The following is a 21,402-nucleotide window of genomic DNA, read 5'->3' as shown; positions in this document are numbered from 1 at the left end:
TATATGAAAGTGGGTTTTTTAGGAATTTAATTAAGTTCAAGATTTTTACTGGATCTTTTGGATGCTCAAAATCCAATTGGACTCTTTTGTCAATCTTGGAATTTGCTATTTTCTCAAAAGTACATTTTCACTTTCCACTTGAAAAAAAAAAAAGTCAACCTTCATATTTTGCTACTTTCACACTTTCACTTTGACTTGCACTTTATTAAAAATATTTTTGTCACTTTTATTTATTACAGTATTATTTTTAGCACATCAAGAGAAATATTTTAATTTTATGTTTTATCCTTAATATTAGTTATTTATTTTTTGAATTATTTCTTAAAATCTAAGATTAAACACCATTAATATGTATATTGTGGTATACTCAATTATCGTTTCTAAAGGGACATGCAAAGTTTAAACTGAAATAACACATAAATAGGTTCATTTTAAGTAGTATCTCTCAAGGCTTTATTCCCTATGTGCATCAACCAAGAAACAGACAAACGACTTCGTCACACTTCAGACTAGTATCTCTCGAGGCTTTATTCCCTATGTGCATCAACCAAGAAACAGACAAACGACTTCGTCTGAAGTGGTGGTATGAACTGCGTACATTCTATTCTTCGTAGATCCTACTTTGTAGAAATACACGGCATATGTTGTTATTGTTATACATCCATTTTACCCAAGTTATTAAATATTCTTTACCGACTCAATATTTAAATGACTTATAATTCAAAACCCAAGAAAGGATGACCAACTGAAGTTCTGAATAACAAATGGATCAAAGTTGGAAGGGTTGTACATTGACCCGTTGTCCACAACTCAACCACATTGTTATGACTCATTCATTGGCTTAATTTGTCATATTTGATCTAACCTGAACATTTAACGCGCCAATCAGTATACTTGCATGATATTCCAGATATGCCCTCTATTCTACATGGCATATACATCTACTCTTACTCGTACTGCTAAATGGTTACTTCAAATTAAAGAAACGAGAAACTTCTTACATTCTCCTGGGTTCTGTGAATGGTGGAAAGGAGCACTCGAAAACTGAAGAGTGAAGACCAACAGTGATTACGATGTTAGATAATGGTGAACAGTTGCAGCACAAATGACAATTACTAAGTTATTTTTACAGTCAAGCAGCAAGGTGTTCCACAATTTCGAGGAAAAAAACTGAGAAGTTCCCTTTTGGGAAGCAAAACAAATGCCGATTTCAGCCCTTGATTCTTGAAATCCTCAGCTGCTGCAACTTACCATACTTCACAGCTTAAAGCAAAACATCAAATGTATTAGCCTCAAAAATGTACTAGCTTCTAATACTGCGCTTCTTTAAGGAAATGGACCCATTTTTCAAGAACAAGAAAAGTGTATTCTACCATTGCAAGAAGAAATCTAAGATCTCGTAATCTGATTTGAGGTAGAGTTAAAAATATAACACAGGTAAGAATAATTATGGAACAGATGGGAACAATATTAAAGACCAGTGTGAATACATTGCACAAACTATTCGAAAGCAGGATCAGCATCGCCATCTTGTGATAGCAGCAAGCTGCATAGCAATCTGCTACCCACCAAGTTGATAGTTTCCGCTTCAATTTCCCTCTAATAAGGACCAGCACAGAGTAGAAATAATATCAATCAAGAAGGCAAGTACGCACTCATAAGAAATAAGGTACTCCTGTCCTGGGTCCTCGCATCTGGTTGTTTTCTTCAGTTTCAGTGAAGAACTTCACCTCTCTCTCCTGATAAAGCAAACCAAAAATAAGAATTAAGAAAGACGCTACGAAACACAGCTACTGACAGCAAAAGTTCCATATAGATAGAAAAATGTTGTCGGGAAAGAGGAGGGAAATGAAACATGTATGAAAACATAGATACAAAGAGATGCAACACTAACACTAAACATTCCAAAGTTGGGTTTAGATCATAGAACAAGTGCTACTGAAAGCTGGGTTTAGATCATAGAACAAGTGCTACTGAAAGCTGGGTTTAGATCATAGAACAAGGGCTACTGAAGAATGCTCTAAAGAGAAAATGCCTAAAATACTTCATGTTTCCTCTATAGCTAAGACAGTACAACAATGCAGTTCCACACCCTGCTTAACACTTGAAAATTTATTTCTATCCTCATTTAATAAAGTTTTGCAAATGAACCATCAACTTTTCTATGACGTCCATGCAAGCACAAGTCCAGTTGATTCGTCTATCTCTGTCCTAGTGTACAGTGGTAAACAAATCTTATAAAAATCTTCTATATCTAATACGATTCACCAAACGAGAGCAATAAAGCAGTTCCACAAGGAGTTCTACACAAGGAACAGTCAGCATCATTCTCTCGCATCACATTTCCCAACCTTTTTTACTGGAACGTGATACTTCATTCAATAAGATTTAAGTGGATCTCAAATTTGATTCAAATACTTAGCAATTCCTTCGACACATTACATCAATAATTTTCTGATAAGAAACAAAGTTAACGATGAAGTCCAATAACTTTCTATTATCTAACTATAGATAGGCAAACTTCAATTTAACCTGACATAACACACAGACACACATACATACACTTGGCTACTAACACATACCATGTCGAATCGAGTGCATTACAAGATCAATTAAAAAGGGGGCAGCCCAGTGCACCAAAGCTCCCTCTATGAGTGGGGTCCAGGGAAGGGCCTGACCACTAGGGTCTATTGTACGCAACCTTACCTTGCATTTCTGCAAGAGGCTGTTTTCACGGCTTGAACAAAATCAATTAATAAGACTAAAAATAGGTCCTCATCACTTTGAAGTACAATGATTGGAAGAACACTTAATCAAACAAAAAAGACATTACTAGGTAATCCCTTTAGTTCAGAAAGGCTAACTTGAAGTTGAATAAGCATAAAAAAGGTAAAATGCAATAGTACCATATTCTCATTGAAGCTCAGTATTGAAGCAACATTTCCACAGCGATAACAGTAGTTGGGAGCAGACCAGACCTTCATAGTACAAAGGAAATAGTGACATATACTTAGTACATGTTTAAAAGAATCTCTGTTCAATATGCAATAAAAAAGTACAATACTCACAGTTACGAGTCCTTTGTCCTGGAACATGTACTTCAGACCTTCCTGGACAAGTTGGTGAGCCCGGCAAACTAAATCCAACTTATTGATATGATTAAACTGCAAACATGGCATGGGAATATTGTTAGAAAAGGACATGTAGCGATAACTAACATCTTTAACCCACATACCTCAGTGGTAACCCTGGATCCAAACAGCCAACCTGCTCCTCGAGGACTTACTGCCCATGTTTCAATATCTTCAGGGTCACTCCACATAAGATCGCAAAAAGGCCCTTCATGGGGAATTTCACAATTACGTTCAATCACCCTGATCTGCATGTCATAAACAAAAAAGAAGCTATTTTAGTTATCTATTTGTTTTTTGGGTTAACAGAGAAATCCGTTGTTTCTAGCTTGAAAACTCAGTGGATAACCAAGAAGCAATGTTAGTTCTCTATGATCCCACACATTGATTTCATCGTCTAAGTGAAGATATATTACATCCATACACTCAAACAATCTGAAACTTGTTACAGTAAAACCCAAACATGAAAAAATTCAATTCACCTACCTGATCAATAGTCCTGACATCCGGAGAAAGGCCACCATGGACACATAGTACCTGCAATGCAACACGGATGGATTAAAAGGATATAAAAGAGATGGCAAGCAATTATTGTCTTATCAAGAGTACCAGAACATACGGTTCCATCTATAATTGCCGAGAGAGTGAGGTAGTCAAATACGTCAGTGCAATACCGCCAAGCATTCGCATTTCCATACTTCCTTTGGCATTCATCATAGAATCCATAGACCTATTAAAAACAGGTAGAAGTAAAGATCAGAAAATAGCATGTCTGGGAGGTCTTGTTCTTTGCATACCATGCATAAGTCCATCCTATGGAAGCAAATCCTCAAAGCATCTAAGTGAGAACAGAACAAAGCCAAAGGTATCAATTTAAAATAAGAGCAGCAGCAACAATAATAAGAGTATTAAAGAAATGTTGACAAAACTCAAGTTATACATTCAAAACATCTACTCCTGCAAATATTGATAAATTACTTCTCCGAGAGACCGAGCGGAGAAAACTCTAGAGCAAACTTACAAAGTAAGCTCACTCCAGAATGCATCAACATTAGCTGCACCAAGCTAAAAGGCTACTTCAGTTAGCTCTTTGCAACACACTCATCAGGACTAACCTTATTAATATTTCAAGGCTAGAACCCATAACACTACCATAAGCATAGAATGCAATTACCATAATCATTGAGAATGCAAGAGAGCGTTGCACATCGTCCAGACGTGAGTTCAAGAAAAAGAAACCCTCACAGAGAGTAACAGCTAGCTCATTTTCTCTTTATCTTTTTTTAATAATAATTGAGAAATAACATGTATTAGCTGGCCCAATTCCAATTGACTCACAAGTTCGAAACTCGGCGGAGTATGGTCTCACCCCTCTATCTTGCTTCCATTTAAATACCAAGCTTCCATCAGCAGGGTTTTAACTCATGGCATGCACCCTTCCCATAAATCCCTATCACTAATACTGATCAAAGGCCTCGGGGGAATTTTTTATTTTTTGGGGGATAAGGTAAGATGGATTTTGATATAATGGTACCAAGCTGGTACTTGCATAAATTACTAAAGTCGGGGGGGGGGGGGGGGGGGGGGGGGGGGGGTCTTCTTTCTATACTACATCATCAGAGAATCCAAGAAATCCAAAAAGTTGAGCTGGACAATCTACCCAAAAGCTCTTATGCGAGAAGCGCAAGTTAGGTATAAAACTGTAATTCAAAACAAAGTAGCTTTGTTTTTTCCCATGATTAGTCAAACTCCCAAAGGCCTAGGGAGCAATAACTGCCAAATTTAAATCTGCACATAATTAGTCAAACAGCCAATGAAAGCAATAGACCAATTGCATTTTTAGTTTTTTTTTTTTTTTTTTTTGGGGGGGGGGGGGGGGGGGTGGGGGGGGGGGGGGGTCAAGAATGGCTCCCTTCAAATTCAAATAAAGAATCCCAAGCTCATCTATGGTATTTGACGCAAACACAAACTTCTTAAGTAGCTGTTATCTATGAGTTTAATCACAGCATCTAATACCTGAGTTAGCTGCCTGCTCTCATGATTCCCGCGTAAAAGAGTAATGTTGGCAGGATATCTGGAAGCAAATAAAAAACAAAAGGTAGACAAATAAGAATCAATGCCCATCACCTTTCAATATACTAGCAGAAAAATGAACAGCTACCAGTGCCATACGAAATTCACATTTGTTCAACTGAAGCAAAGAAGATAATATGAGTTAATGGTTAAAGATGAAAATATTGGGTAAAGTAAAAGACAAAGAACAAGAGAAGGGGAACCATCATAACATATAGGCGAAAGCATGAATATAATAAAAGCTCAATGCTTCCCGAGATCATCAAAATTGGTTTTAAAAAACAAAACATTACTCACAGCAATTTTATTGAAAAGATAAATACAACATTTTTCAAAATATATGTGCCCACAGCACAAAGTTCACAGGGCAATTAACAATTTTGTCAACCCAATGCTTCATCCTGATACAGTAAGGGAAAAGCAGTAATACCATTTTCTAAAAGCAGACAAGTGATACAAATTCTAAATAAATTTTTCTTACCATACCTTGCTTTAAGGAGCAACAAAATTGTGAAAACTTCGAGACTATTGTATCCACGATCAACAAAATCTCCCTGCCCAAATATGAGAGATCTTACTACAGAAGTGCCGAAATACAATCCTGGCATAAATTTTTTAACAAGATAATTCGTAAAAGTCCATCTATGGACTAGGATTAAACTATATGAATTTTACCATAAAGATGTAATTTGTCTCTGGCACATGACCACCAGTGTGGAAAAGTTTCATTAGATCATGAAATTGGCCGTGTATATCCCCACAAACAGTAACTGGACTATTAACAGGTTGCACATTTGACTCCTCGATCAGGAGATCCTTAACCTGTGAAAAAGTGTCACGTGTTTTAGACAGAAATGAAATATAATGCATGCTCTCAAGTAAAATTAGATTTTACACTGAAGTGCAAGGCAGCAAACATTATTGATCAAATGCGAAAAAAGAAAACCATCTGCCTATGACAACCTATAACCCCAATAACTATTGTTAATGTGACTGATGTGCAGGAAATACCAAACTAATGCACCATCAGTATCTTGTGCCGAATGCAATCAAACACTTTAGTCTGAATAATGTCTATAGAAGAAACAATTTAGACCTGCTCTTATTTGTGTATGTGCCATACTTCAGATAGTCATTCTTTTTATTCTTGACTCTCTATCAAGCATACAAAAAGAAGACAAGCTCTTGTTATGCTGGATTGGTTAGTACCACAGGAAGTCAAATGATTTACATGAAACAATCATGGCATTATATGAGAAGAAACTTACCTCACAAAAAAACACTCACGTAAGAAAAAATCATTAACTTAACTTCCTCAACTGAAAATGGGACTAATCTGATGAATGTAAGACATCTTTGCACAAATAATCCCCATTGACATTTCTCCCTTCCACACAAGCCTAAAAACTAGTAGCCTAGTTGTAGTATTGCTCCTGTACTTTCTGGTCCTTCGATTTTTGTAATTATTTGTAGCCTTGTACTTAAACTATTATTTTTTTGTTGTAGTTACTTTTTATTGTACTTCAATTACTTCTTTTTTTTGGACCGTTTAGAACTATTTTTCCTCAACCTGAAGGTCTATCTGAAACAGCCTCTCTACCTCTGAGGTAGAAGTAAGGTCTAGGTACACTCTACCCTGTACCCTCTACCCTCGCCATACTCAGGCATGCTATTGTTGTTGTACACAAGCCTAAAAAACAAAAAACAAAATCAACAATATCTACAAGCTAAACCCGAAAAAAGGCTTTCCAATGAGTAATGAACCAAATGGAAAGATTGACATTAACATTTATTATGACTAAAATTTATTATTTAAAAAATTAATCAGTAAACAACTTGTTAGACATGTGCCAACAAATCAACCTATTTAAGCTCAGTTATAAGAATCTTCTACATCAATCTATGCTCTATTCCGACAAATTCCATTCTAATACTGTAAAATACTTGTACATATGATTTTTAACAAAAAATAAATAAATATAGTAGTATAAAACATACGTATTCACAGAGGAGCTGAAGCTCGTCCTCCGCCAGATGTTGCCCCTCTTTAACCTTGGCTATCCACTGGTCCAAATCCATTTCGCCCTTGCTCCTTGCAATTAACCTACCCAGTAGTATAAGTGTATGGATATTCTGCAATGTACTGTCGAAGAGACGATTGATTCAGCTGCCGTTTCCGGTGAATTGATTGCCGGGAAGTTGCTCGATCGGAGAAAACAGAGTTTTCCGATCTCTACGACGGATGGGGAGTGAATTTTGAAACCCTGGCGAGTTGTGAAACTTTACGTACACTGGTATTTTGGCCAGAAAATTGATGAGACTATTTTACCCTTTCATCCCAAACCTCCCCCGCCCCCGCGCACCACCTTTTTGGAAACCCCACTAGTGTGATTATTTATTTTTTTCTGTTTTATTTTTCAATTTCACTTGTGGTTGGTAGCTACTTCTGTTTCAAAAAAAAAATTACCTATTTTATCTTGGCACAAAATTTAAAAAAAATAAAAAAAAAAATTTAAATCTTGTGACCTTAAATTAAAATTTTGTCAAATATATCAAAATATTTTTTAATCTTATAATCCTAAATATGTCATATAAAAAGTTAAAATTAAAGGATTGTAAAAAAAAGAAAAGGGTCGAGAGTAATTCTCTCTACATACTCCCTTCCTTTTATTTTAGTTGACCCTCTTTTTAAAAATATTTATTTCAATTTAATTGTCTCTTTGATGAAATCAAGAGAATTTTATTATATTGTTCAATAATACCCTTACATTAAATAACTAAACAAAGTGTATATATAGTCAAATTTATATTTTCAAAACATAATTAATAAGGTTAATTTGATAAAATAAATCCATAATAATTTTTTTTTTAAGGGATGTGTCAAATCAACATTGATTAACTATTTTAAAATGAAGGGAGTAATACATAAACGTAGTTTTAAATTTGATATATCATATATGCGATATTTGTTATAAATGTATTTATATTATAGTGAATGTCTATCAAGATCTACTTTGATATCTATTAGGACTTGAAGCATCTGTCTTTTACTCAGACTAGGAGTAAATTTACCTATAAATAGAGAGGTTTTATTCATTGTATTTACAATATTATGATCTCTCATCTCTCAAGAAATAAGAATCACTCTCTCTATTCTATCTACCCTTCTTTTTACTTTTTATTATTTTATAACACGTTATCAGCACGAGACTTTGTCAAACAAGGTGAGATTATAAATCTGAAGGATTTCAAGGTTAGTAATTCTTTATATTATCTTTCTTTTGCTACTACTAATATAATTATTATTGAATTTGAGAAAAAATAATTGGTTTAGAACCATTTATATTTTAGATTTATTCCTCAAGAACAATATTATCAAAAGGGATGATAATATGTTGGGTTCAGGTCCTATTAATTTATGCCTAAGACGCTTTTATATGGATAATAGTTGAGATTGGATCTCAATGCATGTATTGATGATATTGTGATGGCTAAGGCAAAATAATAGGTGTTTGATGAAAAGTCATGAAATTTGGCCTATTGAATATGCTTCATTCCATGAAGTGAATATGGTAGCAATATATTATAAGTTTGAAATATGACAACCTACTTCATTCTTGAGGTGTATGTGGTAGCAGTGCATAATATGTCTGAAAGAAGACAAGTGATTGAATACACGAATATATGCTTGGACGGACAATATGATAATGATCATAAAAAATAATGATATTTTTTCACGCGTATTATGATCATAAGATATGTTAGAGAAAAATTCTCTAGATCATGTATGTCTCGAGTTGCTCCTGAAGTACCAATATTTTGAAAGAGGTTCTAAGCTATGATAATTTGATACGCTTAAGGCATGATTATATTCCATTCCTGGGGAATGAGAAGCTTATTAATGTCAACTTGCACTTGATTGTGATGGTATCACAACTCTCCTCCGAAAGAGGTTGAATAATTAAGAAAAGCTATTTTGAAATCTACTTCTGAAATAGTAAACCTGAAATTTATTCCTATAATAGTAAATCTGAAATTTACTAAAGCAATAACACATATCATGGTAAACTTGGAGTTTACTAGCATAAAAATTCATAAGTTGACAAGAACGATTGCGACATCTTAAAGATGTGCATATTAAGTATTAAACATATATTGAAGAATTCAAAAATTCTTCATGAACTTTAATGTTGCTTGTTCTCATGAGAAGTTGGTTGGACCAACTAATTTTGGGATTGGATCCCTTAAAATGTGAAAAGTATAAAAGGTGAAAAGGGCTCGTTCACCTATCATGTAATATGTTGAAAAAAATGCATCAATAAGATGATCATATGTACATTCATTGTCAACCTGCAGTTTGACATTCATAAAGTTGTCTGCTCAATAAAATTGAGTTAAGAACATAATTTTCAGATTGTGCAATCAAGAAAGTTATTTTGATGATGATGTTTTGGCATTGAATGCCTTCGATAAATAGCTAAACCATCGCTAATGAGAACAAAGCTTCATGTGTTGGTCTGAAATATGATATGTTGCATATAATAACACTTGTATGCATTAGACCAATAAATTATGATTATTTTTCCCCCTCAATTGGTTCAAGGTCATGAACCAACTATTCCATCTAATAGTTTTGATGTACGGTATACGATTAATGAATATACTATGTTGCACAAAGATGGATTCCTCAAAGAAGTAGAGGATGTATGTTAGTTTTCCTAACATAAGGGGGAGATTATAAGCAGCTATGAAATATGTTAAGAATTATCATTAGATCTTCATTTAAAAGATAATTCAAGTCAAATGCCGAAAGCATCTCATATTTAGCTGCAAGTGCTCCTATTTTGTGTCCTTAAAGGATAAATTCTATGCATGCGTGAAGCTTGATAGACCAATCGATTTCAAATGAAATAATCCTTGAAAAGAATAAGGAACAAATAATCATAATAAGAAGGCAATGAACTTTTGAAGATCCTACGACATAACACTTCATGAAACCTTATGATAGGTCTAGGTACCTGAAAATAATGAAGTGATAAGATCTCAAAATGTTATGTCACATTGTGAACCAATACAAAATGAGAAACCGTCAACGATATCTTTGATACAATATTGGCATAATATTATGAAAGATTATGAGGATCTGAATTCTACGATAATTTAAGCATGTTGACGTAGAAACATTTATCAAGTGACATGAAATGATGCATCTTGGTAAGTATAAAACTTATTTGATTTGCAGTCTAGATATTTGAAGATGTCACTCATGAAATGTTGAATATTGTCACTTGACAAAACTTATGTGAAAAACTTTTAAGGATTCAAAATGCTTGAAGCATATAAAAGTTTCTGGGAAACTTATTTATAATCCTTATATTGTATAAGCTTATAGCTTGAAAATCATTGAAACTCTTGGAGAGTTTTCAAAGCAATAGATTATTTGCTGAAATTTGAAATATATCGATTTGGATTGGTTATGAAGTACCATATCTCAGTGCAATTGATGCACTCATGTACCTTGCAAATACTACAAGGTCTATAGCCTTTTCGGTTAATATGTTAGCAAGGTATATTTCTACTCCTACTAGGAGACATCGAAATGGGATAAGCTATATGAGCTTATTTTATTCTAAAGATTGCAGTCCTGATCTTATTGGTCATGCTGATGTCGGGTACTTATCTGACCTACATAAAGCTCGGTCTCAAATAGGTTATGTGTTCATATGTGGTGGTACTGCAATATCTTGGAGATATACAAAGCAGTCTATCGTATCCACTTCATCGAATCATGCTGAGATAATAGCTATTCATAAAGTAATCCGAGAATGTGTATGTTGAGGTCCATGATACATCTCATTCGAGAAAAATGTGATGTGAAATATGACAATCTATCCACAATTTTATACAGAGATAATTCAGCATACATAGCACATCTTAAGGGAGGATTCATAAATGGAGATAGAACGAAGCACATTTTGCCAAAGCTTTTCTACATACATGAGCTACAAAAGAATGATGATATTAACGTGTAACAGATTCGTTCAACTGACAATGTGACTGATTTATTCACCAAGTCTTCTCCAATTAAAACTTTTAAGAAGATGGTGCACAAGATCGGGATGCAAAGGTTCAAGGATGTTCTCATTAGGGAGAGTTAATACGCGTTGTACTCTTTTTCCCTTACGAGGTTTTGTCCCGCTGGGTTTTCCTTGTAAGGTTCTTAATGAGGCAGCCGAAATGTGTGTTATTAGAGATGTGTACTCTTTTTCCTTCACTAGATTTTTTTCCTACTGGATTTTTTTCTAGTAAGGTTTTAACGAGGCACATTATCTACCAATTAGACATTCAAGGGGGAGTGTTATAAATGTATTTACATTATAGTGAATGTTTATCAAGATCTACTTTGATATCTATTGAGATTTGAAGCATCTGTCTTTTACTCAGACTAGAAGTAAATTTTCCCTATAAATAGAGGAGTTTTGTTCATTGTATTTACAATATTATGATCTCCCATCTCTCAAGAGAAGAAATAAGAATCTCTCTCTATTCTCTCTACTCTTCTTCTTTATTCTTTCTTGTTTTATAATAATATTTATATTTTTATCACTTTCGGTGTGTATAAATAGATATTTGAAATTGTATAAAATTAAATAGGTAGATACATCTATTTTATGTGGCAATTCGCATCTTATGTGGCGTCTTACATATATCTTTTTTTATAACCATGGTATTCATGCCAGCTTATATGCATCTCGACTAATGTCACGGGATACCTGCCACCAACTACAAGTATCAAGTAACTTTGTCCATCAAGATTAAAATAGATGAAAAAACACAATTAGTGTTTGTCTGAGATCTCAGGATGCTCAACGCAACTTCAACTTCATTGAACCACTAGGTCACACCCTTGAATATGAAACTTTGAATTAAAGGGACAAACAAGTTTGTAAGTGAAGTGGGAGCCCTTCAAATTTTAAAAATTAGGTAAAAAGAATAAAAAAGAAAACAATTTTTTTTTTTAATATTTTCATTCTGACAACTAAAAAGATTGTCTCAATAATTGTAGAAGTTGTCTCAACAACTATCAAAATTATTCGACAACTTTACAGAATTATTCGACAATTATGTAAAGTTGTTGGACAACTTTGATAATTATTGGGACATATATTACAGTTGTCAAATAACTGTATTAATTATTTAAGTGATTTTATTTTTTTTAACTTAATAATATTATGGAATCCACTTGTCACCTTCATTTAATTAAAGACTTGAGAGAGCCTTTCAGCCCATTCTCTTCTTGAATATTTTATAGACTATTTGTATTTATACTACATAAAACGAACATGCCTACTTAGTAAACACTATGAAACGTTGAATGTCTGCTAGTGCAATAAGACCACTTCCTCAATCTTAAGCATCATTCAACTCAAGAGCCCCGTGTCACTATTCAAATTTGAAGGACATAAATGTATGTCAATTGAGGTTAAATTAAAAATCATATTTATGTATTATAGTTTTTTCTTTAATATCTCCTACTTTACAGCCTGTTTGGATGGTGGTTTGCCATGGTTTCATAATGTATGGTACAGTATGGTATAGTATGGTACAGTATGGTTTGTACCATATTTGGATGGACTGTATCGTTCACTGTGGTTTAATAATAATTTTTTGTTTGGATTGATGGTATGGTATTGTATGTTAACGGGTAATTTTACTAAAATACCCCTACTTGTTATAAATTTTTAATGAGGGTATTGATGACGTCATTTTCTCTGTCAGCTATGTTGAGCTCATTGACCCACCTCCTTCTTCCACTTCCCACCGTCCCCGTCGTGGTCGGCCTCGCAAAATACCTATACCTATATCTATTCTACCTGAAAATTCTAACCCCGAAAATGAAAAAATCCTAAAAGGCGTCAATGGGGTAGCAACCTCTCTTATTTCTTCTGAGGATACTACTATGTTAAATGCTAGGGTGATGCCGAAGATGGATGCTGTAATGAAGAAGAGAGTTAAGTTGAAGAAGAAAGTATATAAGGTTAAGAAGAGTAAAAGGGTGTAATGGGTTTTAATAAAATTACATAAGGGCAAAGTTGGAAAAAAAAAGGGAGAACTATGCCACACCATCAAATTGATGGTTCAAGAAATTGCCTCATTCCATAATTATCAAACCATGGAATAGTAACATACCATACCACCATTTTTAGAAAACCATGGAAACAAACATGACTCCCATGGTAACCATACCATAGCAAACCACTATCCAAACAGGCGGTTAGGGTAGTTATTATCTCATGTGAACCTAGCATTATATGTTGAGGATCATTTGGTAGGATGCATTAGAAAAATAATACATGCACTAGCTCTGCGTATTACTAATATATTATTTGGTATACTTTTTCAATCTATGTATAACTAATGTACATTATATTCTATTGTATATTATGCCATGCATAACTAATACATGTGAAATCCTTGATATTAGGAACGTAGGGGGCTTTAATACATGTATTAGCATGAGTGCATACATAATGGCCCCTCAAAATCCTTTTAACATTATTTTCATTATCTTTGTATAGGGTATTTTTATAAATAATTATCTTATTTTAAGTTATGCAATGCGAATTATTTTCACACGCTAAATCAAACGCTGCATAAGAAATAATCTCGTCATAACTAATGCAAGTATAACTAATACTTGTATTACTAATGCAGTCATTATTAATACATCATATTTTGCACTATTCTTATACGCCCTACCAAGTGACCCTTTAATTGACATTTGCGCTTTCTAATTTTGAGTAGGCACAAAAGACTCAAATTAATTTGAAGTTGAATAAGCAGATATGCGTGTTTTATGTGGCATTTGTATGAGAATGTCACATGAATTACCATGTAGATGACACGTAAAACGTATGTGCTTATCTGTTCAACTTTATATGTCAATGAAGACAAATTAAAGAACATATTTATATATTATGTCTACAAACCTTGAGTCAGATATTTAAAATTCTATCGAATCCGTAGTATTAAAGTTGGTTCTGCCTCTTCACCCGATCAGACGCAAATTTATTATGAGATTTCGAATTTAAAGCTTCATCTATTTTAGAATTTTAATTCAACAACATACCCAATATATTTTCATAAAATAGTGTCTGAGAAGTAAAGTGTATGCACTTTATACCACTACCTCAAGTAGAAAAAGAGATTATTTTCAAAATACCATCTCAATACAAAAAAATTCAAAACCTCTAATTAACGATGAATGGATCATCAATTGATTGGAACCCACATTTGTCAAAACTTAAAGAGTATGTCACACAACGACCATAAGATTTCTCAGCCTGAGAACTGTTGACCCGCATCTTGAAAGAGAAAAAGACCCGAAAGCTTTAAAAAAGCCTTAAATCAGCAATTTCGAATCAGAGCCATGGCTGGAAGAGAAGTTCGAGAATACACCAATCTCACCGATCCTAAAGGTATTTTCCCACACACATGTGTAATTGTAGCTAGCTTTTTGGTATTCATTTGCTTTTTAGGGTTTAATAACATGTAAATGCATAATGCAAAAATTGCAGATAAGAAATTTGGGAAAGGAAAGGACCGGATAGATGATGAAGAGGTCACTTTCCAACGCATGGTTTCCAAGGTTAGCGAATTCCAATTTGTTATTTGTTAGTACAACTGAAATGAATTTTGCTTTTAATTTGAATTCACTTGAAAGTTGATGTTGGATTAAACAGCTTTAGCTATAAATCTTATTGAATTGCACTTCATTTGTAAATTTAAGCTGTTAAGGAGGAGATATGTTTGCTTGTTTATTTATTTCAACTCCGGAATAGTTTAAAATTTCAGCATAGCATATATTTTAGTTTTCTTCATGACTGTTATTTTGGAATAATTTATTAGTATTTTTCCTCATCTGTTGCTGTTTATTTTTTCCATAATTACTTTTCATCTGCACAGTGAAATGTAAATGATATCTGGGGAAGATTTTAGTAGTGGATTGAAGAACTCTAGAAGATAGCGCGGTTTATGAGAAAGTAGGAGCATGTTCGAATAATAACCATGTTCTTTCTATGTTGGATGATGTGAAGTTTGCGCCTTTTATTTGAGGAAAGGCGACTTAAGTTTTTTATTGGAAAGGAGTAACTCTTCTGAGATTAGTGTTAATGATACTAAGTTTAAGAGCCTCCAAGCTCTCTTACTTACACAATGCCTCTACCTTCCCCTCTCAGGCCTCTTCACCCTTCGCCACCAGCTCCTCCTCTACCTCCTATGTTACCATGTCCTCATTCTCCTTCTCAAACCTCCCATCCACCCTGCGTCCACCTTTTGCAGTAAATCCAACAACTTTGGTAAGTTAATATAATAATACTCTTCTTCCTGTACTAGTATCAAAAGGAAAAATCCCCATTTTTGAATTCTTGAAGGTTTGAGAAACTGACTGGATCTGCAACCAGTCCATTTTGTATTTACTCCACTGTCCTTCCTCTTTTTGCTACTGAAAATTAAGCCACATAATTCTTTTGTAAAACCTATAAGCAACTAGAGAATTTAGTAAAGGGAATGCGTGATTATTCCAAAAGGTAAACACTTGAAAGAGCTATGGACTGAAATAAGGAAAATGTCCAGTCCACCTATTAGCATTTAGATAAGAGGTTTTTGCACTACATTTGGATATAGGAAGTCTTTGAGGACAGTTTTAGAACTACCAACTACTCCTAGAAAGAATTTGATGGTCTTGAATCATTGTAAGTTCAGATATCAGATATGTCAGAAAAGCATATAATCTAAAGTCATTTCAGGTTTAGATCATGTTATAAAGTATCCATCGTAAAATGCCCCAATTTCTGATAACATGCCCTGACAGGGATCTTGGCTTTTCCTACTGGGTGCTTGATATGTTCAGATGCAAGAGGTTGCTGGGGAACGTGGAGGTTACCTTCATGGAAGAGGCGGTATAGATTCTTGCTCGAAATAAATGTTTCTTCCTGTTTCTTGGTACATCAGTCTGCCCATATAATGGAAATGTGGAATAGTTTATTGAGCCTTGGTTAAGTTATATATTGCAGCCCTGGACAGTGATGACTTGCTTTATCTGAAGGAGCAGATGGAAGCTGAGGAGGATGCTGAACGCCTTCTGCGACGTTCTGAAAAACGTGCATTTCAAGCATTCAAGATATCCTTTTTGTTTGTTCCTTTGTTTGATGTTACCTCTGCATAATAATATTGAATGGTGAAGACAAGTGCTAAATGATTTCAATAGAGTTTCATTGACTCATAGAATTATTAATAAAGGCTGATTTGATGATTTTTACCCCATTGGATTTTAGCTGGGTCAGCGGATGTGTTGTGGCTTGCGAAAGTTGGGGACACATATAACTTGTCCCGAGAAAATGAAAGAGTTGTGTACAGTTATAAAGTAGTGTAACCGTTTACTTCTTCTATGTATTGCTTAACCAGTTTAAACAAAGCTGTTGCTGATTCTTCACCTGCATCTATTGCCCTGCCACTTCATGTTGAGCCCAAGCCAAAAAGCGGTATCAGGTACAAATGATTAATTTTGCCTCTCCTTACTTATGGACACTTTTCTTCTGTGTCTTCTCCCTTGTTCTTTTTCCACTTGGTTTTGTGCCTCAATCATCAGAACGCAAGTTATCTTTACATCTTGATAATTTTTTCTCCAAATATTTAAGGAATCATACTAAGATAATTTACTGGTCTACAGGCAGCAAGATTTACTAAAAAGGGTTTTGGAAGTCAAACCTAAGAAGCAGAAAGCTTCTACAGGGTCTGATGGGAGTAATTCCTCCGCAAGTACACAGGCTGCTCCAAGTAGTTATTCTGGTTCTAATCAGGAGCAGCAGAAAGAGATCTCGCCAGCTAGACCAAATGACAGTACGGCAAATGAAACAGCGGTCGATAATCCGATAAAAAGCTTGGTAGCAGCATATGATAGTTCAGATGATGAAGATTGATTTTGTATGGATTTGTTTATGTATGAATCTCAGATCCTAGTGTCCCAAGTATCCTTAGCACTTGTTATGTGGCCATTTTGATCAAGGATCATTTGAACATGCACATCCAGGCCTAAATCGCCTTATCATAAATTAGGAATATCGACAAACTGTATGTTGTAATTTGTCATAGTTGACCCGTGAGATACTAGTGTTTTGGCACAAAATTTTCATGTACCTATTGCCAACTTTACGTATCTCGTCACAGAGTCTGCTTTCTTTCTCACATAACAGATTTTTTGGTTCGATTCCATTTATCAGCTACATTGAACTCTGGAATTTTCCAAAATGAGAGCTACACGATCAATTGTTTCGAAGGATCATTTGATTTAAAAACGTTGATTTATGACTGACTAATTCGTTGTAGAGCTCAATATAAGGTTATTTGTAGTGCACGTTCTCGACTTCTACAGCTTGGTGAATCCTGCTCAACTGATTTCATTTAGTAAAGCTGTTTTTTTATAGTTCTTGTATGAAGCTACATCTAACAAAATTCTAGGACAAATAAGGATATGGATCTTTGAAGACCTGGGGTATCAGGTGAACGATAAAGAATTTGGAGCATTCCCAAGTAAAACTAAATATATATGACATTATAAAGGCCATATTTGGTGATTTCTCTCCTGTAACAGATGATACAATTGAAGGACACGCAAGCCACTTCAAAACACCCATCATAAAAAGCAAATTTTATTGAGTTTTGTTATACTAATAATGTGGAATAAAAGACTTAAATTAGCAAGTAGCTAGTTTTACCCGATGAAGGAGATAAAAAAATGAAAGCTAATTTAATGATAAACTGGTTGCATAGCTGGAGTACTCTTTCAAGTCATTAATTTTATGTCTTTTAGTTTAGTTTGGATTTTAGCATATACATATGTAGGTAGGAGAAGTCTGGTAAATATAAACGGTGTGTTGATTGGATCGAAACAGACGACGTAATGCATGTAATATACGTGTCAGTATTCCTGCATTGCTTCTCCCAAGTGTCCACTTAAATCCAATTTTATTTTCTCTTACTGGAATAACCCATCTATAAAACCCACCCCCCTAGCTCGACTATATATATCGTTCTCGAGTAGCCTCTTCTCTCTCTGAGCTCTTCTTCTTTATCTTTTTCTTCTCTACTAAACTTAGATTAATTTTGTAAGAGTAAGGTAGCTTAGAATAAGCAATCATGGATCCTCGAAGGTATGCGTTTGGGAGAGCTGATGAAGCAACGCACCCTGATTCCATGCGTGCCACCTTGTCTGAGTTTCTATCTACTTTGATTTTTGTCTTTGCTGGCGAAGGCTCAGTTCTTGCTCTTGGTAATCAAAACTCCTTGATACTTGTATCTGTGTTTCCAAATTTACATAACAAAGTACTTACTTGTAACTGCCTAGATGAATTCATCTGTTTCATTTTATATGACATGTCTGACTAGACAAGTAAATAAGGCAGGCAAATGCACAAAGTCATTCATATCTATATTAGTGGTTGTTTAAGGCTTGAATATAATCCGTGGCTTATAGATCACCACAAAGATAACTTACCCTTAGTCCAAAGCTCTCCTTTTGACTAGACTAGAAAGTAGTGTAAGAAAAAAAAAAGTACTTTTGCATATCAAAAGTGATCTTAGAAGTTATAATCTTTAACATGTCAAGATACACTTGGAGAGCATATCATTAAGAGAAGAATGTCATCAAAGGAAGAATGAAAAATTTAAAATTAAATATTTTTCTTCTTAAAAAAAAAAACAAAAAAGTAAGCAGGGCAGAGCCTGCCCGAAGCCGCTGATCCAAATCTCATTTTGTCAAAAAATAACAAATTATAGTATTTAGATAGCTAAAATCTTACAAAATTATATTTAGATATATATAGCAGATGTTTAAAAGTTTTTGGTGTGTTTACTTTTTTTAATCGATTTTTCTAGTAAAAATCCTGGCTTTATCATTGTATAAAAGTTAAATCATTTTATCAACGCAAATTGAGTAGGATATTAGAAAATTCGAATAAAAAAGAGGAAGAGCACACTTTACTAATCACACATACAAAAAGATCATGATTTGAATACATTACTAATATGAATGTATTTGCAGATAAGTTGTATCCTGATAGAGCTTTAGGAGCATCAAGATTGATTGCAATCGCACTGGCGCATGCATTTTCACTCTTTGCAGCGGTAGCGTCGAGCATGAATGTTTCCGGTGGTCATATTAACCCGGCTGTCACGTTCGGTGCCCTTGTGGGTGGCAGGGTTAGCGTCCTTCGTGCTGTTTACTATTGGATTGCTCAGCTGCTAGGTGCTGTTGTTGCCTCTGCCTTGTTGAGACTTGCTACTGATGGCTTGGTAAGACAAATAAAGTCACTCCTATGTGTTTGGTGTCACGGAAATCAAAAATTTTCTCTAGAATATCAAGTCTTACCATTTTCTAGTGTTTGGTTCCGGTATAAGGAAATATTTCCGAAGGGAGATTTAAAAAAAAACTACTTTCAAAAAAATAGGGTGGTTTATCTTGGAAATCAAATTCCTGAGGATTGGCCTCTTACTTGCTAATTTACCGAGTAAGTAAGTGATTGAGGGCTACCTCTGCCCAACTCTTACCATAGGCTGGCTTCGACAGATGTCAGAGTGAATCCAATTCTTCGATTCAATTACTTTTCCAATTTCAACCCCGCGCATGGATGTAGAAAAGTGTGTGAATGTCATACACAAGATTGAGGATGGACAACGGAAATTCATTTAGTATAGTCAGCTAGGAAGCACTAGCTAGGCAAGTCATACCGGGAATGTTGTTCCATACATTGGCTCAATTCTACCTTCCGCATCCAATTCTTCCTTCATTACAAGGCCCAACCCTTATTGCGCAACTAAAATTCTACCTTCCGCATCCAATTCTTCCTTCATTACAAGGCCCAACCCTTATTGCGCAACTAAAACTCTCGCGATCACAAACTTCGAAAGAATGACATGTTTTCATATTTAGTAACAATTTAACTTCAATCTCTTCGTTTTAATTGACTTCGGAATCGTGATTTTTAGTTTGAGTTCAGACTTGTGAATTCGCTTTGTTAATTAGGTTGTGAAAATGTACATGTTGAATGAATTTTTTTAACACAAATACAAAGATTTAGCTAGAATTGCTGACCATTCCGCTTAATCGTTGCACATGCTTTGATCTTTGATTTTCCTAATGAAAGAATCCTTCTAGTTGGCCCTTGACTTGCAGCTAACTTAGTTCATCTTATACAATTATTTCTTCTCTTTTGGGGTTTATATATTGTTACTACAATTTTCTTTTGGGTTCAGAGGCCAGTGGGATTCGCGGTAGCATCAGGTGTTGGTATCGGGAATGCACTCGTAATGGAAATAGTGATGACATTTGGGCTGGTCTACACTGTTTATGCAACTGCCATTGATCCAAAGAGGGGAAGTTTAGGCATTATTGCACCACTTGCAATTGCTTTCATAGTTGGAGCTAATGTCCTTGTAGGTGGTCCTTTCGAAGGAGCATCCATGAACCCAGCAAGGGCTTTTGGGCCTGCTCTTATAGGCTGGAGATGGAGGAACCACTGGATCTACTGGTTAGGTCCATTCATCGGTGCAGCCATAGCTGGACTTCTCTATGAGTTTGGGCTCATACCGGCTCATGAGGCTCCTTTACATACTCATCATCAGCCTTTGGCTCCAGAAGATTACTAAATATGTTGAGCACATTTGAGCTCTGCTATGAGACTTGTTTTGTTTGTGAAGTCTGTTTCTAAGTCTTTTTGTTGCTTTCTTGAATCTTCCCCCCTTCTTTAAGACTTGTTTATGTATGTTGCATTTTGTACGTTTTTCTTTTACTTCACTATTTTGTTGTTGTAGCCGCTCCCTTGCTTCTTCGAAATGGTTAGTTATGCGTTTTTTGCACTGATTTTTTACTTGTATTATTTCTTTTTGGGTATGTTTGGTATGTTTTTTCTCAAGTCGAGTTTCTATCAGAAAAGCTCTCACTGTTTTTTTCTTTTTTTTTGGGGGAGGGGAGGAGTAAGGTCTGGTGCATTTTATTATTTTCAAATTGCACTTTGTGAAATAATTGAGTATTAGTTGTATATTAGTATACGTACCCACGCGATGTACCCACGCGATGTGCGGATGAAATGTTTGATATCGAATACCTCTTTCTCGTAGTAAAATCATATTACCTTAAATA

The 21,402-nt window shown here is 34.8% G+C and overlaps 3 protein-coding genes and 1 long non-coding RNA gene across 7 annotated transcripts; 2 read left to right on the top strand and 2 right to left on the bottom strand.

Annotated features, from left to right (window-relative positions):
- Positions 1 to 1,343: 1,343 nt before the first annotated feature.
- LOC107875850 (phytochrome-associated serine/threonine-protein phosphatase 3) lies at positions 1,344 to 7,583 on the bottom strand. Its single transcript, XM_016722712.2, has 10 exons — positions 7,203 to 7,583; positions 5,880 to 6,026; positions 5,691 to 5,758; positions 5,148 to 5,205; positions 3,751 to 3,861; positions 3,618 to 3,668; positions 3,236 to 3,379; positions 3,069 to 3,164; positions 2,907 to 2,978; positions 1,344 to 1,739 (listed from the first exon to the last, which is right to left on the bottom strand). Exons 1-10 carry the CDS (start codon positions 7,281 to 7,283, stop codon positions 1,656 to 1,658), a joined length of 912 nt encoding a protein of 303 aa, XP_016578198.1. The 5' UTR covers positions 7,284 to 7,583; the 3' UTR covers positions 1,344 to 1,655.
- Positions 7,584 to 14,526: 6,943 nt separating this feature from the next.
- Positions 14,527 to 17,421, top strand: LOC107875851. 4 transcript variants are annotated; one of them, XM_016722717.2, is made up of 6 exons: positions 14,527 to 14,683; positions 14,783 to 14,853; positions 16,117 to 16,165; positions 16,318 to 16,386; positions 16,678 to 16,754; positions 16,936 to 17,421. In XM_016722717.2, exons 2-6 carry the CDS (start codon positions 14,816 to 14,818, stop codon positions 17,183 to 17,185), a joined length of 483 nt encoding a protein of 160 aa, XP_016578203.1. In that variant the 5' UTR covers positions 14,527 to 14,683; positions 14,783 to 14,815; the 3' UTR covers positions 17,186 to 17,421. The 4 variants fall into 4 exon arrangements, with proteins under 4 accessions (XP_016578203.1, XP_016578200.1, XP_016578201.1 ...); XM_016722714.2 differs by having other exon boundaries at positions 16,280 to 16,386; XM_016722715.2 differs by having other exon boundaries at positions 16,078 to 16,165.
- Positions 17,422 to 18,287: 866 nt separating this feature from the next.
- Positions 18,288 to 21,123, top strand: LOC107875852 (probable aquaporin TIP3-2). The gene is made up of 3 exons (XM_016722718.2): positions 18,288 to 18,534; positions 19,306 to 19,556; positions 20,517 to 21,123. Exons 1-3 carry the CDS (start codon positions 18,402 to 18,404, stop codon positions 20,907 to 20,909), a joined length of 777 nt encoding a protein of 258 aa, XP_016578204.1. The 5' UTR covers positions 18,288 to 18,401; the 3' UTR covers positions 20,910 to 21,123.
- On the bottom strand, positions 19,870 to 20,163 carry LOC107875853. The gene is made up of 2 exons (XR_001675895.2): positions 20,090 to 20,163; positions 19,870 to 20,026 (listed from the first exon to the last, which is right to left on the bottom strand). It is a non-coding gene; the product is annotated as an uncharacterized LOC107875853 (long non-coding RNA).
- Positions 21,124 to 21,402: the final 279 nt, after the last annotated feature.

This window comes from Capsicum annuum, chromosome 6, assembly GCF_002878395.1.
Source record: "Capsicum annuum cultivar UCD-10X-F1 chromosome 6, UCD10Xv1.1, whole genome shotgun sequence".
Classification (NCBI taxonomy): Eukaryota; Viridiplantae; Streptophyta; class Magnoliopsida; order Solanales; family Solanaceae; genus Capsicum; species Capsicum annuum.
This window is presented reverse-complemented; position numbering and strand designations above follow the sequence as displayed.